This window comes from Ixodes scapularis, unplaced genomic scaffold (genome assembly GCF_016920785.2).
Source record: "Ixodes scapularis isolate PalLabHiFi unplaced genomic scaffold, ASM1692078v2 PGA_scaffold47__10_contigs__length_4178495, whole genome shotgun sequence".
NCBI lineage: Eukaryota > Metazoa > Arthropoda > Arachnida > Ixodida > Ixodidae > Ixodes > Ixodes scapularis.
The window spans coordinates 3,226,408-3,244,108 of NW_024609876.1; the positions used below are offsets into that span (position 1 = coordinate 3,226,408).

A 17,701-nucleotide genomic window follows, 5' to 3' on the forward strand; every position below is an offset into this window, starting at 1 on the left:
TTAAAATCGCTTGAAAAAACGAGCTGCGGTTCGACCAGCTGCGTTGCTGTGGAAAACGAAACTAGAAGTAAGACCAAAATCGAGACTTAGAGTTTATAATTTTTTTTGACAATTTTGCCAATTTACGACTGAAGTGCTTTTTATAAGAATATATTTTAATGTAATTAACTTCGTTTGATATGACAACAACTAACAAAACATTAGGCTAACTGATGAGCTGAACAACCAACGCCATAGGCTTTAATGCAGTAGACATCAACAGATATAAAAATTATCCGCCATGATAGGCATTGCGCGCATTGTGTCCAGCTCGTGCTTTAATTGTGGCCGTTCCTTGTAGTTATGGTTTGTGACATTGACGGACAGGATGCCGCAGGAGGTAAGCAACAGCCCTATGTCACGGGCGTGGCATCCTACGCACCAACACATTCCTCTTTTGCTTTGCAGCTTTGTCGTCGTGAGCGGTCTCCTTTGTTCGAGTGTTCAGAAACGTTCTTCGAACACACACACACAAAAAGAAAACCAAAGCTTCCCCTGAGAGCTTTCGCGCCGTGAAATTGTCGTCCGGTGAGCTTGTTCGTCTCGTGCTTGTTAATACATTCTTTGCAGTGTTGGCGCGGCTCGCACGTACTATCGGGGAAAAATGAAATGCGAACAGAGGAGCGCGTGGCTCGCGGTCTGGCCAGTGGGGTGAAGCTCCCGGCTACTTCCGTCCCGCCGCGTATACTTATGACGTTTGTCCGGTCCGGCGAACTGCTTCCGATTGCCGCGCTCCCAGCGGCTGTTGGCACTTGCTATTTAATTTTAAATAAAATTGATTCATATATCTAATGATGCGAAATAAAAGTGAAGTTGTTTTGAAGGTGTGAATGGCTTTGAAGCTTGTTATCGTAACTCTCTCTTTCACTCTTTCAACGTGTCTGGGCGCGCTTTCTCTCTCTCCGAACCCGCGCCTCGCGCCTCGAGATGCGCTGGCCGCTGGCGCCGGGAAGTCGGTGGACCGTTAGAACGCGGGAGGGACGAGAGCCGGCGAGTTGTTTCGCTTCTGGGAGTGCGTCGCGGCGCGAGATTCGTCCCGCGTTCGTGCGCGCGCGCGGCTATCTTTTCTTTTTCGTGGGAACTCGTTGTTGGTGTAATGTGGTCAAGCATGGATTTTCGTCATCAACACACCACCTGATGTGCCAAGTGGGGAAACAATGACTGCCGAAAGCCGGGATATCAATGGTTTCGAGTTCGAATGGACGTGCGGTACGCTCTTTTGGTCTTCTCTTGCTTAAGTTTCTGATTAGATGTTTGCAACAAAACCTAACTGTCGCAGTGGTGGTGAGTATTAATTGTTTGATTTTAGCAATAGCTACGATGGTTTCCAATCACAAAACCAAATCCTATCATTGTTCAGGATTGCTCTTCACTCGCCGCGAGAAATATGTCATTGTCAAATTACTGGAGACTTCTGTGTAGACTTTTTCATACCAAGATCGAGCACATATGCTCACTTTAAAAGATGGCAAACTTTTTGCTGTGAGCTGTTTATTTGGCACTGTTGTCAGCGATTAACGCGTCTGTTCGCGAGGAGTGAAAATATGAGCCTAAATATTTTTCGATTAACTGAGGATGAGCGATAGAGCGATCCGCTCTGGTTTCCCGTTTCGTTAAGCAGTGACTCACTCCTAAATTTAAGTGATAATATTAAAAACGAATGGGCAGGTTCTCGATGAAGACTCAATACCAAAGAGCTGAGCTGTTTTTCTTGGCGCTCATTGCTTAGTTTCTTTTAGTTGCAATTAAGACACCGTCGTCGGTCTTTACTTATATGCTTACTTATATAATCAAATTTGCAAGGACGCATATCATCACCTTCGTCGCACGTAACCTTAACGTTTTATCCTGTTTTGTTGTTCATTTCTTTGTTTCTCGTGTGCAAAACAGTGAGAAATTTCGTCTGTATTTTCTACTGTCTGGTGAATAAAAATGAACGCAAAAGGACAAGCATTGCATATTTTTTGTGTATGTGTCACTTTCGTTGCTTTGCTAGGTTTCTGCTGCTTTGCTGTTGGTCTCGCTTTTCAGTGCTGGCTTGTGTGCGTTTCAACGCACGTTAACCAGCATTGAAATGCGAAGACCAGCCGCAAAGCAGCAGAAGCCTAGCAAAGCAACGCGCAAACCGAGAAAAAAAAAAAAAAAAGCTACAATATATATATATTTTTCACTCTAGGTGGCGCAAGCTACCGCCCATCCATCGAAACACAATGGCGCTGCCGTGCAGGTTCGGTTTTGGTTTCGCTGTGCCGCCATGTTGATTTTAGTACAGCCACCAGATACCAGGGGATTCAAATGGCGCTGCGGCCTCCCAGGGTTTTCCAATTTGCGTTCCATGGGCGGTATAGGAAGTTGCACTCCTCTGGTCTGGCTCGCGGTACAGGCTGCGCCGCCTGGAAGTGAACCTAGGTGCGAGGGTGCGTGGCCTACTTAGATGTATTCACGTCCCTCGATTGTCGCTCCCCGAGCTTCGGCAGTGCGCCTCTCAGTGCGCTGAAAGCTGTCACCGCTATCTTTGCCTGCTCGGCGAGTGCGGCGAGCTTCTTTGCACCGCGCGCGCTGAGCCAGCAAAGATAGCGGTGAAAGCATTCAGCGCACTAAGAGGCGCACTGCTGAAGCTTGGGGAGCGCAGAGGGAGGGGCGTGAACACGTCGGAGTAGGCCACGCACCCTCGCTCCTAGGCTCACTTCCAGGCGGCGCAGCCTGTACCGCGAACCACGCGCTCCTCTGTTCGCATTTCATTTTTCCCCGATAGTACAGTCGGCGGTAAAAGTTTGCGGGGCGCGGGAGCGCCAGCCGAAAAGACTGGCTGCGCCATCTCACGGCGCGTTGCCGCTCTCGGCGACCAGCGAAGAGGGGATTCCCGAAATGCTGGGATTCGGGGAAGGAGCCCACGGTTCACTAGCAACCAAGCGCATTCTCGTTGGATGGGAGAGACTGCATCTGATCGCCAACCAGTGAAAGTGTCCCAAAAGTGGGAAAAGCTAAAACAAAACAAGAACTAAAACTTTTACCTGTGTCGGCAATTTGAACTTTTGCTGACCCCCCTGTCTCAAAAGGGGTTAGGTACCGCCAACTAACTAACTAACTGCCAAGACTCACGCTTTGCGCGTGCGCTTCCTTTCTTGTTCGCGGTCATGCTTTTTTTGCTCGCTTCCGTCCGACACCCACGAGATAACAGGGACTGGCGCAAGGTGCTGCGAAATGTTATCTGTAGCATGCGCGAGCTCCGTCACCCATCACGGTGGCTGAGGCCAGTGTTGCCAGATTGAAAAGTGACCGCGACACCAGAAACTCACAAAAATTTCCCCAGATTTCACCAAAAACTAAAATAGCCAAAAAATCCTAAAAATGACAAAGAACCAGCACTCGTCAGACACATATATTACTAATAATACAAAAACATGTCGTTCGCCCTCTAATCGTCCGTTTGAGCATCATAGATGTCCGACTGGAACCTGCGTAGCATATCATCAGTAATAGTGAATTTCACGCAGCACACCTCCCTGAAGGCCAATGTTGTGCGAATTCATACAATGGTATCCAAAGTTTTCAGTGACATCTTGTTCCTGTACTTCGTCTTCACACACCTGACCTGACTGAAGACCCACTCCACTACCGCATTTGACACTGGGCACGAAAGACAGGCCAGTGCGTACAGTGCCAGTTCCTTGTAGGGTTTTTGACCCATGCCGTTTTGGTACTTGAAAATTCCAGCCCAGAATGTTGCAGAATCCTCTGGAACTTTGCCGTTGAATATGTTCTCCTCACTCCAAAGATGCATGACAATTTTTCTGTATTGCATTTCAATAACATCTAAGCTTTCTTCAATCAGGTGGTGAAGTGGAAGTTGCAAAACAGAAAGGCGTGCAGTTTGGGACAGGACTTTAGAAGGGTGAAGTCCATTGATGCCTTGAAAAATTGCTTGATTGGCAGGAAGGTGCTTTTCCACTTCTTTTAGCAAGTCACTGAGAAAATCTTGGCAGCGTTGCTTGAGCCCTTCCACGGCAGCTTCACTAAGGTTGGACTCCTGGTGCTTGCAGCAACGAAGTAGTTCACTGGTAAACTGAGCTCCAAAGTCTGTCAATCCCTTGCCTGTTGAAGATTCTTGACTTCAACGCTCGGTGAAGTATGTCGAGCTCCTTGAACATCTTGTCTGGATCAATGTTCACTGACTGGAAGAAGGCATTGATCTTCTCAAATTCAAGGACGATGGGAGACAGAAATATGAAATAAAGGTAATTCACGTCATCATGGAGCATGTCATGGATCAAACGAGCCTTGTACCTCACCTCTTGAGATCCTTCTTGCATGGCTAACTTAAAGTAAGCCTTCAGCCCGTTCCAATGCTCAAGAAATCTCTTGATGACACGCCCTCGAACAAGCCATCGTGTGCCAGACAACTTCAAAAATGGCATGTGGCAATTCTTCTCGGCACTTTCTGCTTTCACTTCTTGTTCTTTCAGGTCTTCAAAAAGTTCCTTTTAAGCACGGTGTCGGAGTGTACTGTTTGAACACCATCCTGGGGTTTCAGTCAGCAGGTAGCCTAGACTAGAAGGCAAGGTTTCGAAGGCCTTTTGCACACAGAGGGCCAAGGAATGGCAGACACACTTGTTCAGGATGCAATTAGGGGACTCTTACTTGATTCGTGACCACACGCTGTTGTGTTCGCCAACCATTACAGCAGCTCAGTCACAGGCAATTCCAACACAATCCGAAAGGCACATCCCATACTCAAAAAGGCAACCCCTGACAATCTGGAAAAGTGCCTCACCAGTAGCATGAACGACTGGATAAAGCCCTAAGAAGGGAGTTACAACTTCGCCAGATTTCTCGCTGAAATACCGAGTGCATATTGCAAGCAACTTCTCAACACTTATGTCCGTGGTCTCATCCAGCATCGGAGAGAACTTCTTGCCTTTGATGTCAGTCATCACTTCGTCTCGAAGAGAGGGGGACAAGACAGAGTTGATCAAAGCAGTGCACTTGGTTCGATGAAGACGCAAGTGTTCAAAAGTGCTGCCTTTACCATTCTTTTTTATCACTTCCCCTAGATGGTCAATTGCCAAGGTAGGGCAGTGGCAGCATGTTGCGAGAGCTAACTCTAACTCTACACGTTTCAGATCATCTGACAGGCCTGGCTTCTTTGGGAAATTCAGCATCTTAGACACTGATGCAGACTTGAAAACTTCTTTGTGCTGAGCTCCCTGTGCACGTTTGGCCAGTGTCCCGCAGTGCGGTTGCAGTGATTTTCGGCATAACTTGCAGAACGGAAGCTTCACACCCTGTGACGTCACACTGGTCAACCATGTAAATTCTTTTTCCCAGGTTTCGAGGTACTTCCTGTTGTCGTCGTAGGACTTTCGGGCTCTTTTCACTGTCTTGGCACGTTCTGGATCATTATCTTCCTCGGAAATCGTCAAATCCTTTTGAAACTTGCTTTGGTTGCTCATAGCTACAGTGTGAAGCGGTTGAGCCTGAAAAAAGAACCAGGACATGGGAGCAATCTAGACAAACCTTGCGAATTGAAATCCAAACAAAAAGACACAGGACAACCGACAACATTCCCATTTGGTTCGACTAAAACTATCGCTGAAAAAATAGCTTGATAACTTACCAAATTGCGATGCGATTTGCCTCCGAAGTTCCGTGTAGATCATAAGGTCACCGGTTTCACGGAGGCTAAACGTTGTTAATTACACCTGCAATCCGGAGCACGATACCGGTAAAGCCAGCGAACGATGGCAAAACCTCGGATGCCGTAGATACGGAACCACGTGGGTACAGAATCGCAGCACGAATGAAACCTAGCGGATGTAGCTGCAGCAGTGCAGCAGCAACAAGGCAAGTAGATGGTGGATGTATAAACACAAATATGGTGCAACTCTTACGATCAGGCGGCCGCTGGCGTCACCTAGTGCTAAACTTTCGGATCAGCAGCGCCGGCAGGTGATTTCGGCGTGGAGTGTGTTACGACGCCGCAAGAACGTGACGATAGCGGCTGGTAATCAACGTTTATTCGTGCGCAGCTTGCGCTTTATATGGTAGACAGGCAAGGGGAAGGCGAGAGGGAAAGGGAGAGAGAAGGTGGAAGATAAGATGACAAGCGCCACTGTGCTTGTGGCGGCGTAGCCGATCTGCAACAGTCTTCTCCCTCCTAGGGGGAAAACCGCACTGGGGCTCTCCTGGTTCGAGTCGGTCGCTGCAGGCCTGGCGCTGCCTCCGGCGGCGGGAGACGTGACGGACTGGAAGCACTTTCCGGTGGACTTTCGGGAAGCCGGGGCTTGATTTGATCGAGGTGTCTGTGAAGGACGTCTCCCTCGTTGCCGTCGGCGGTGACCATGCGTGCGCCGTCCGTGGACTGTACTCTAGCTGGTGTCCACAGTTCACCTCTTCCAAAATTTCGCACCCATACTGGTTCCCCTGTGTGGACAGGATTGTTGGTATAAGTGTCGTTCCGATCGTTGACTCGTGATGGTGGGGTTACGACCGCATTATCTAGCCTTGAGCGCAGCTCGTATCCCATTAGCAGCATGGCCGGGGTCTTGCCACCTGCGGAAGGTGTCCGACGGTACTGATGCAGCACCCTTGCTAGACGAGTCTGCAGCGACCCTTGCTTGTTTTTTTTAAGTCCCTGTTTCACTGTACGGACGGCGCGCTCCGCCAGCCCATTAGACGGGGGGTGGTAAGGTGCCGTACGAAGGTGAACGATGTTATTGAGCCGCAGAAACTTTCCAAACTCTTCACATGTAAACTGTGGGCCATTGTCAGATACAATGGTTTCTGGCAACCCGAAGGTGCTAAATACCGTTCGCAACGCCTCAACCGTAGAAACCCCATTGGCACTTTTTATGGGCACCGCCTCAATCCACTTCGTGTGTGAATCTACCACAACTAACAACATAAAACCATCCACTGGTCCCGCAAAATCGATGTGCAATCTGGACCAGCGTCGCCCCGTCTCCGGCCACGGAACAGGTGTTTGTCTAGGTGGCATCGGTGCGGCCTGCACACAAATATGGCACGTCTTTACGAGTCGCTCAATATCTTGGTCAATGCACGGGTACCACAGCATTGAGCGAGCTAGCGTCTTCATGGAGCCCATTCCCTGATGCGTATCATACAGTAGTCGTAGCATTGCTGGTCTGGCAACTTGCGGCACAACCACGCGATGGCCCCAATACAAAAGCCCATGGCTAACAGTCATCTCGTCTCTCCTGTCAAAGTAGGGTTTTAAATGGCTGTCCTCTAGTGCTAGACGAGAGGGCCAGCCTTCCTGTACCCACTTCCGCACCTTTGCGAAACCATCATCTTCCGCCGTCAAAACGGCCAACTGCTTAGCCGACAAGGCGCCATCGTTGAGGCTTTCAGTGAGGAGAACATACTCACAGCCATCCACGTCTTCCGCCGATTCAGGGGGTGCTGATCCAGACGCTGGAAGCCGGCTGAGTGCGTCGGCCGGAATATTGGCTTTGCCGTCCTTGTGCTGGATGACGTAGTTGTAGGCCCCCAGCAGCAGAGCCCACCGTTGGATCCGCCCCGCAGCCATCGCCGGTACGGCCTTATCAGGATGAAACAACCCCAACAAGGGTTTATGGTCAGTCGCGAGCGTGAAACACCTTCCCAAGAGGTATGTTCGGAATTTCGACACACCGAACACCAAAGCGAGGGCCTCCCGCTCTAACTGTGAATAATTCCGCTCGGCGGCTGTGAGTGTGCGAGAGCGGAACCCTATGGGGCGCAGGACCTCCTGGCCAACATCGTGAGACAGTACGGCGCCAATGCCCAATGGTGACGCGTCACACTCAAGAATTAACGGCTTGTCTGGGTCAAAATGCGCCAAGAAGTCACCTTTTTTGAGTTGGGTCTTCGCCTCGCTAAACGCGCGTTGCTGTCTGGGTCCCCATTCCCACTTTGCCTCCGCGCGGAGAAGCTCGTACTACGGCGCCATGATCGAGGACGCGTTCTTGAGGAACTTGTGGTAGTAATACCCCTGTCAGACGGGCACTTCAAATGACATTTACCCCAAATGACATTCAGCGTAAATGTCATTTAGGCAGTGTCACACGGGAACTTAAATGACATTCGACTTAAATGACATTCGAGCTCAACTGAGTTCGCCCAAACTCATTTACGGCTCGTAAATGTGTAGCCTCGTCAACAGCGGTCAGCGCAAGTTCCGCGAATTGAAATAAAACATTATAAATAATATAAATACAATTGAAAACAGTGCTTGTAGCAATTATTTTTAGAAAAAAATGCTTATAACCTGTATATCTCGCACACCTTTTGCGATATATTCGTTTAATATACTCGCGGTCTCAGTTGCCCAGTACCAGCCGTTGTCTGCTCGCTCGTCTGCTCGCTCGCTTACCTCGGTTGTTTAGCTTTCCCATTCCTTTTGCCATTTATCTGTCTCATCTTCTATTTCTTTTGTTTATATTTTATCATCGTTTTATAGTCTTTTATTCTTGTGTTGTATATAAATAATATTTTTGTTGTACATATATATTTTATTGTTTTAAGTCGTTTTAAGAACGCGCGCGAAGTGACACCATGTCGAACGGAGCGGGACCAGCGGGACCTTCGGCCGCGAAGAAGAGGGAACCGCGCGTAGTGTGGACTTCCCAGGAGACCTGGACGTTGATCCGGCTCTGGGAGGGCAGAATGGAGGACCTTCGACGCGCCAAGCGTAACGGAGGAGTGTACGAAGAGATTGCGGAGGAGCTGCTTCGTTGCGGCATCGTGAGGACGAAGGGCCAGGTTCACACCAAGATAGAAAATTTGACCAACACGTACCGGTAAGATAATTGTAAAGTTTCATGCACCCTGAGAGTAGTACGAGTCAGTACGGAAAATAAAAATTAAGATTACTTAAATCGTGGTTTAGATCATGATTTAAATCATGATTTAAATATCCCAGTTAAAAAATCCCATTATACATACATCAATAGCTTTGCATAAAGTTGCCATTTACTGCAATTCCATTTTTCAGAAAACACCTGAGGGAAGGGACCACCACGGGTTCCGGTGCCATGAAGTGGCCCTTCTTCTGGGACCTCAACCGACTGTTGGGGTCCCTACCGCTGAACGACACGACCCTCGTGGATGAAAGCCTAGCTTCTAACAATGCTACACCAGCAGTAGTGGAGGTGGGTTTCGTGGTTTCTCTCAAAAAAGTTTCCGCATTTTTTAATAACAAATCATTTCAATGTACAAGTGGCAGCCAGTGGCAAATGCATGAAATTATTTTGAAAATTGCCCACCGAGCAGAGTTCACCGAGCTAATCGAGGTGCTCCTCTGCTTTGGCTGCTTTTTCGACAAGCCGTTGCAAAGCGATGAAACTTTGCATGCGTGTGACGGTGCAGTGCGGTAAAGCTTGATGCAAGAGCTTCAGCTGAAGTGGAGCATTGTGGCTGCTTTAAAAATTCAAGGTTCTGCCAGACTATGGCTATACTCTTGACACATATAACTATGGTAGCAATACCTAGCATTATGATTCTCAACTACAAAGCATTCATACACAGGGTTGGAGCTCCGTTACTTTTGAGTACCCCTTGTATAATGGCTTTGGGTGGCACCTAACAGCTTGCTGCAGTCTCTTGTAGCTTAACAAGAAAACTACTTGTGTGGTACTCCTCTCAGTTGCTCTCCGACATGCAAGAGGGAGGCGTGGTCGAAGTGGACTACTTCGAGGAGCCCGTCGAGGAACCGGGAGAGGAGCTGCGTGGCGAGGAAAGCCAAGTCACCAGCACCCCCGCCACTACAAGTGTCAGCAGGCCGGGGCCCAGCAGCGTCAATGGCACGAGCAACGTGCCGCTCAGGCCACAGAAAAGGAAGAGGCCGCAAGCTCCAAGCACCGCATATATTAAAACGGTGATTGATGAGCAGAGGCTGCTCAGGCAGAGTTTTGAGGCATCGAGGGCAAGAGAGTTTGCCCTACGCGAGCGGGAAATAGTCCTGCAAGAAACCGCCATCAAGGTGCAGCAAGAGCTCGCGACTTCATTGATGGCTTTCATGAATAAAAATGCCTCGTAAACTGCAATGTAAGCTGTCCCGGTGTGCATTTATGCTACATTCAAGAGTAGCTCGGTGGCTCCAGAGCAGAATGTTTGCCTACGTATCCCCAGTTGGCGGGATATAATCCTGTCCGTGGTGTCTGCAATCTGACGGAGGCTTATTGCGGAGAGGGCGCTGTGTAACCAAGATTTCGGTTGTACCTCAAGGTCCCTAGGTGACCCACACTAATCCCCAGTTTTTCTTTAAGTTGTACCAGATGCCATTGATTGGTTTGGCATGAGGAGCCCCCAAATAGAATTCTTGGTATTCGATATTTGATTATACATTGGACTTTTTGCCAACTATTTGGGAATATTCGATTTCATTCAAGCTGAAATTCTACTATGTGCACACCCATACTTTTTTTCCTTGCAACTCTCGTGGAAAGCAACAGTTGAAGGAATCCCCCAAACAGGTGCTGGTATGGTATTTCTTGTACTCCAGCAGTGACCCTTTCAGATGATCTTTTGTTTTATAAGCTTTGTTTCATTGCACATAGTAGCTATGAGAGGTGCTTGAACTTATATTTGGGCAGTCAATGCCTTAAAATTTCTTAAAATTGTGTTATAAAAGCCACATGAAAGCATACAGAAGGCGAAGCATATGGACCGAAACATGAGACTTCACTTGGGACACGGGAGTTGGCAGCACGTCTTATGCTCCAAAGCCAGATTTGTTTGGCCCTAAAAAGGGCCTTTTGTTCTTCACGCACTGGAAAGGGCCCTCGTAGATGTCAAGGTCTGTGCTGCAAACAGGAGCAGCCACTTGAGCTCTTCATCTAGACCATTTGCCTCGAGCGTTGGTGTAGATAGCCCGCAATAGCGTCCCTGACGCTCTGCCCATTGTCTGCCTCAGCATCTGTGGTGCACACCGGTTGCAGATAGATCCTATCCTCCGTCGCCACGTCGCTGAGCCACTGTGGCTCGACACCGTCATTGAAATGCTCGCACACATTGTTTAAAATGCAGCAGGCTCGCACAACAAGCCGGGCATTGTCCACCTCGCACTCCATCCTCTTCATGATGAAGCGGAATCGGGCCTTGACCCTTCCGAAGGCGTTCTCCACGACTCGGCGAGCAGATGACAGCTGTCGGTTGAAGCCTTCCTGTGGAGAGTCCTTCTTAACGTCCTTGCGAGGGTACGGCTTCAGCATGTTGGACGTCAAAGGGAATGCCTGGTCACACAGGATCAGGGGCGGCACGGTGGTCCCGTTGACGGTGACCATGGGCATCTGCAGCGTTGGTCCTTGTAGAACAGCCGCCAAAGCCGACCTCCGGTACACATGTGCGTCGTGGCACCGCCCTGGTGTCCCGACGTTCACATACCGGAACCGGTAACGGTGGTCTACGAGGGCCAGCAGGATGATGCTATACCTGGATACAAACATTACAAGGCATATATCAGTTCCATGGGTGTTGAATGCTGTAGCCATACAGTCCTCAAAACTGGAGATTCAAAAGGGAAGTAGACAGCACAGCACAATTCGTTAAAACTCCGCAGAACAGAGGTGTACATAGCTTCTAAACATCACATTAAGTGTAAAAAGCTGGCTATCAGTTGCTGGCACCTCATATTCAAGAATAGCTATTTCATAACCTCCATGTCATCAAACACGTGTGGCTTATATCACCATATTAAAATTTATAGGGAAAAATGTTTGGTCCAGGTACATTTTATTCAAATCGAAACCTTTGAAACCATTTGCCGTGCAAGTTTGTCTGCTTTTTGCGCACCTCGTGCATTTGTTTTCCGCATCTCGTGCATTTGTTTTCCCCCCAAATGTGCCCACACGGGTTTGTTTCCCCTCGACCAAGGACGGAACGAGTTGGCTGCCTCATCATCGCAAATTTTCTATGCGTTCTCTTCGTTGCTCTTTGCTTGGCGTGCCCCTCTTTGTTTCGATGCCTCAGACTCATTTTAGAACACTTGCTAGCAGGCAGCAACGAGTTTGCATCATTCAGTTTGGCCAGCTTCATTGAATTTGCTTACTGAGAGGAATTCACAGTCAATATTTATTAGAGAAATTGTTTTTTTTTCCCCTTTTTTTGTTGCAATATCGGTTTGAAAACAGATGCCCGACTTCCTAAAGGGCCAGGAAGTTCAACGTATATGGTATTGGTTCTAGCAGTCCATAGATGATCATACACATTATCCTTGAAGTAAAGGTTACCTACCAGCCCTTGTAGTTGTGGTAGTCGCTCGCGTTGACCTTCGGTGGTGAGATGGGGAAGTGGCAGCCATCCAGCGCCCCTATGCCCTGTGGAAACTCCAGAGCAGCTTGGAACTCCCGGATGTGGTCCGGAAGCTCGGCGGCGCTCACCATCTTGAGCCAGTCCTGCTCGAGGACGGAGACAACTACCCTACAGAACTCCCTGTAGTTCTCGTTGACGGTGGACCGTCCCAGGCCGAACAAGTTGGCGATGGTGCGGTCTTCTGCGCTCGAGCACAACTTGTACAGCGCGGCACCAACTCTCTTTTCCACCGGAATGGTGGAACGCATGTTGGTAACTTCGCGCTCCATGTGAGGCCGACACACGTCTACCAGGTACCTAAACGTAACCGGCTTGACGCGGAAGGACTGCTTGAAGAAGTGCTCCGGCAAGTGCGGTAGAGTGTCCTCAAACCAGCGTTCGTTCCTCCTGAACGCTTGGATGCTTCGTGGGATGATACTTGACGCTTCAACGGCAGCGAACATCAGGTCGTTGGAAAGGAGCCTTTCTTGAAGGCGGACGCTTTCTGCACTGGCAGATCGTATGTCGGCCCTCAGCAGCGTCAAGGCATTCTGTTGTTGTGCGTACAAACACGCCAGAAAAGCAATCCGACGCTCCGGATCCATCGCACTACGATCACTGTCGTCAGCAGGCTCCATCGCTACAGCGTCACGGTCTTCGCTTGATCGATCGCAGACGTAAACGTCAACGGGGTATACGAATCCGGCGAAGAACGAAAGTGCGCGAGGAACAACGGCGAGCAAGATGCGCGGAGTTCCGAAAGCAAACGAACCAAGCGGCGGAACGGATACGGCTACGGATTAATTGGGATTGCTGACGTCGTGTCATAGTTGCCACAGAATACCTTGTCTCCGTCAAAACGTCTACTTCGTTTCATCTCCGTGTTTGCATTCTATGTTCTGAGAGTTTATTACATTTTATTTACTTAGTAAACAATAAAATAAACACTAGTTTGCCGGGTTAACAATAATACAAACGCTACATTTTTAGGTTAACAACAGACCGCTATCGTGATAGACATCACCCAAATGACATTTGAGTTTCCCGTCTGAACACGACACGACTTAAATGTCATTTGAAAATCCTAAAGGCCTTTAGCGTAAATGACATTCGAGGTGCCCGTCTGACAGGGGTATAAGTCACCAGCCCTGCAAAGGACCTTACTTCGGCTACTGTTCGGGGCGCCTTAACTTGGAGGATTGCGTCTATGTTTTCTGTCTTAGGTTGCACCCCTAGATTGCTAATTCGGTGCCCCAAAAAGTCCACCTCGGTCTGTCGAAACTTGGACTTCCCTGGATGCACCCGTACCCCCGACTCACGAAATCTTTGCAATACTTTCCTAAGTAGGGTGCAGTCATTACGTTTCTCAGCGATAATGACGTCATCCAGATAGACCTGGACTCCCGATAGGCCTTGAAGAATCGACTCCATACGCCGCTGGAACAACGCTGGTGCTGACGCGATGCCGAATGGCAGACGAGTAAAACAGAATAGCCCTTTCTGCGTATTCACGGTCGTGAGTAGCATAGATGCCTTATCTAACGGGAGCTGATTGTACGCGTCGCGTAAGTCGATCGTAGTAAAAACTTCGCCTCCGTTCAGCGTTGCAAGAATATCTTCCACTCGCGGAAGCGGATACTGTTCAGTCCGACATGCTTGATTAACCGTGATCTTGAAATCTCCGCAAAGGCGTATGCTACCATTACGCTTTACTACCGGCACAACAGGCGCTGCCCAATCGGAATGGGGAATTGGGATAATAACGCCCGTTTCCACTAACCGGTCAATTTCTGCCTCTACCTTTGAGCGTAAGGCGTACGGCACTTGACGTGCTTTACAAAACTTCGGAGCTGCGTCCGCTCGAGGCTGAAGGTGGACTGGCGGCCCCTGAATGAGGCCCAGCCCTGGCTCGAACACTTCCGCGAATTCGTCTAGCAACCCCTTGAGATTGACCTTGTCCACGAAACTGGAGGCCGAAGGCTCACCTTCTGTTGCTACGCTGAGTACCGGCATCTCCAGCAGGTCGAATGCGTGTATGAGGTCGCGTCCACACAGGTTGGGGCCGGAGCAGCCCAGGACAGTCAGTGTTCCTTCCCTGGCTTGGTCTCCCAAGGCCACCTTGAGCTTCAGCTGCCCGCGCACTGGTAGTTTTCCGAGGAAACAAGTCAACTTCAGAGGAGAATCCTGGAGGCTCGGCCACGCAGCTTTGTGCCGCATGTAGGTAGGCCACGTGATGACCGACACCGGAGACCCCGTATCGAGTTGCATGTTGACAGGCACGCCCCCCCAGTCGAAGGTACCCGCAATAGGCTGAGTGGTCTCGATGTGCCCGACGTGTTCCATTGACGCCCCCAACATGAACAGGCCCTCTGTTCTGGTATCCCACTCTTGTTCATCCCGCGGGGCCAGTGCATTGACGTGCTGTTGGGTTGGCCTTGTTGACGCGGTGACTGGTCTGTCGGCGCGACGGAAACAAGCCTTGGCGATATGACCTCGTTGGCGGCAGTTGTAGCATTGCGCTGACCGAAAACGGCACGCGTCTGGCTGGTGTCCCCCTCTGCCACACCTGGAACACGGCGACTCAGTCTCCCGCCATTTCTGCCTTGCCGTCCTGCTTCCCACGGCGTGCACGCCCCCATCCTCTGTCGTGGCGCGTTGCATTTCCTTTACATTTTCTTCCGCCATTTCTGCTGCTACGGCGACTTCCTCGGCTTCGGTTCTCGTCAAGAACGGCTTAGCCAAAAGTTGCCGACGCACCGTTGAATTTTGGAGGCCGCAGACTATCCGATCCTTCAGCATCCGGTCCAATGTGTCCCCGAAGTTGCACGTGTCTTCTATTTGTCGGATGGCCACAACGAAGTCTCTTACCGGTTCCCCCGGCAGCTGGTTGCGGGAGAAGAACTTATACGACTGGGCCGTTTCGTTCAGTTTTGGCGAGAAATGTTGCTGCAGAAGGCTGACCACTTCGCTGTACGGAAGCTCATTTACCTTTGCTGGAGCACAGCGTCCGCTGATGACGTCCACGGTGTTGGTACTCAGCGCTGCGACGAGTAAGGCGCGTTTCTTCTTCCCGCCTGTCACCCCGTTGCCTTCGAAGAACGCCTCCAGACGGATATGGTAAGCGGGCCATTTGTCAACGGCCTCGTCGAACTGCGGCGGAACTGCATAGCTGACCATGTCTGCCGACAGAGCAGCGGAAGATAGACTATCGCATCGTCGTCGCCACTGTTACGACGCCGCAAGAACGTGACGATAGCGGCTGGTAATCAACGTTTATTCGTGCGCAGCTTGCGCTTTATATGGTAGACAGGCAAGGGGAAGGCGAGAGGGAAAGGGAGAGAGAAGGTGGAAGATAAGATGACAAGCGCCACTGTGCTTGTGGCGGCGTAGCCGATCTGCAACAGAGTGGATTTGCCCAAGACGTTTTTCCCCAGAAATCACCAGATTTTGTCTGGTGTAGGGTTCGCTGATCTGGACACCAGGAGCTCTAAAATTTCACCAGACTTTCGAAATCTGGTGGTGAATTTCACTAGATGGCAACGCTGGCTGAGGCAGACACGCGGCATGATGGCTGTCATAGCGGCACCTTGCGCCGGTTCTGGTTGTTTTGTGCATGTCGGGCGGAAGCGAGTAAAAAAGACATGACTTCGAGCACAAAAGGAAGCAAATTCGAAGCGTAAATCTTGAGAGTGGCCGTGGGCCGTCAGAAGGCGCAACCAGTCGTTTTGGCTGATGCTCCCGCGCCCCGCAAACTTTTGCCGCCGACTGTACATTTGTCCTCAATGTGAGCATGAACACTCCGCCGTCGACCGATTGGTACTGCCAGCTCCAGCTAGCTGCGCTTCCATGAGTCACTGCGAGAATAAGCGCCTGCGGAGAAAGGATGGATGCGCTGTTACTAGTGATGGGGACGAATCACCAGAGATTCGAATTCGGACAGATTCGGAAATTTCCGAACTTCCCGCGACGAATATTCGGCAGATTCGTCAGGTTCGTCGCTGGTTGCAGTCAGCAGCGTGAAACTTGTAAACCTTGCGAATTTGGTCAGTTGTGTTTTCTTTTTAGGTACTGTTACTGCATATAACCAGATTTCGTCTTGTTTATTTCGACGTATGTTATGCACTGCACTGCACTGTTAAACCCTGGCACGCGACCAGGGGGGCTATGTTGCACGTTTTGGACTCCCAGGAGACTAGGGAGAAGGAAGTGACGTCAACAACGCTTTTGGGATGTTGATTGGTGGAGTCGCTGATGACGTGTTGCGTGGTGCCGCTAAGATACGTTCATTCACACCTACGTCACTTTCTTCTCCCTAGTCTCCTGGGAGTCCAAAACGTGCAACATAGCCCCCCAGGTCCAGCTGAGCTGATCGGTGTGGTTGACGTAGGCCTAACCAATGCACGGTCTCGGTTTCTGTACAATTTCGCGGTGATCGGCAAAATGTAGTGAAATGCAGAGTATTATACATAATGTGGCGCAGCGCACCATAAATATATTCAGGTAAGAAAATGATTCGCCTCCTTCTTTAGAGCTGTGTGTGTCTGTACCTGTAAGACGCGAGAGCGAGATGAATGTTGCTCGTCTCAACTTCGACCGCGTACCGGTACCAATGGCGAAGGAAAACGTTGCTAATTTGCACTTGTTTCTCCATTCTCGGCAACGTTGCACAAAGATGTGCAACGTTGCGCGTTGCACATCTTTGGAAGCAACACAACAGGTACTAGAAGAAACGGACGTAGGGCTTTGTCCATTTCATCTGCGCTGTTCGTGGTTTGCAAGACAAACTATCTCAAATACCAATCTGCATTTCTCGCAGGAGCTTAACCGTACTCAATGCTCCTGGAACTAGCTGTCCAAGCAAGTGTTGTCAGAAATAAATAATAGTTTTATTGCACTCGCTGCTTCTCTTGCAGAAAAATGAACACGTCGAAACAGTAAAAGTTAAAGGACTAGGAGTGGTTCATTAACACTTAAACAATCGCCACACGAAGATCAGCTTTTCCAGGAATGTTTCTTGCGGTTCAGACTGTTCCCGCTGTGCTTGCCTGTGCCTCCATGCCCTGCTTATGTGAATGAAGCTGATGGTGGCCACATTCTCCAGTGTGAGGCGATTCCTTCTGACAGTCATGACGGCCCCTGCAGGGTATATGCCCCCCCTGTGTACACACACTGATTGGCAGGCAGGCAAGATATCCAGTGGCTAAAGTGTACAGGTCAGGCTACAGGTATACCCCTAATCACACTTAGCTACAACAAGCAGTTCGTGGTTCTCCTGTTCTCCCAGCGCCCACTTAGAAAGTGCACTCCAAAACATTGCGCAGTTTGGAAGAGCAAGTTCACTACATCCCGCATGCAATGTATTTGTAAGCGC

General features: G+C 49.8%; 2 protein-coding genes and 1 long non-coding RNA gene across 3 annotated transcripts; 2 read left to right on the plus strand and 1 right to left on the minus strand.

The window, feature by feature from the left end:
- The first annotated feature begins 263 nt into the window (after positions 1-263).
- On the plus strand, positions 264-507 carry LOC115314836. Its single transcript, XR_005714998.3, has 2 exons — positions 264-379; positions 448-507. It is a non-coding gene; the product is annotated as an uncharacterized LOC115314836 (long non-coding RNA).
- Positions 508-5,825: 5,318 nt separating this feature from the next.
- Positions 5,826-10,087, plus strand: LOC115312705. The gene is made up of 3 exons (XM_029971598.4): positions 5,826-8,840; positions 9,035-9,191; positions 9,686-10,087. Exons 1-3 carry the CDS (start codon positions 8,596-8,598, stop codon positions 10,076-10,078), a joined length of 795 nt encoding a protein of 264 aa, XP_029827458.2. The 5' UTR covers positions 5,826-8,595; the 3' UTR covers positions 10,079-10,087.
- A 790-nt stretch (positions 10,088-10,877) lies between these two features.
- LOC115312706 lies at positions 10,878-12,422 on the minus strand. Its single transcript, XM_042293158.1, has 2 exons — positions 12,274-12,422; positions 10,878-11,472 (listed from the first exon to the last, which is right to left on the minus strand). Exons 1-2 carry the CDS (start codon positions 12,420-12,422, stop codon positions 10,878-10,880), a joined length of 744 nt encoding a protein of 247 aa, XP_042149092.1.
- Between the last annotated feature and the right edge of the window lie 5,279 nt (positions 12,423-17,701).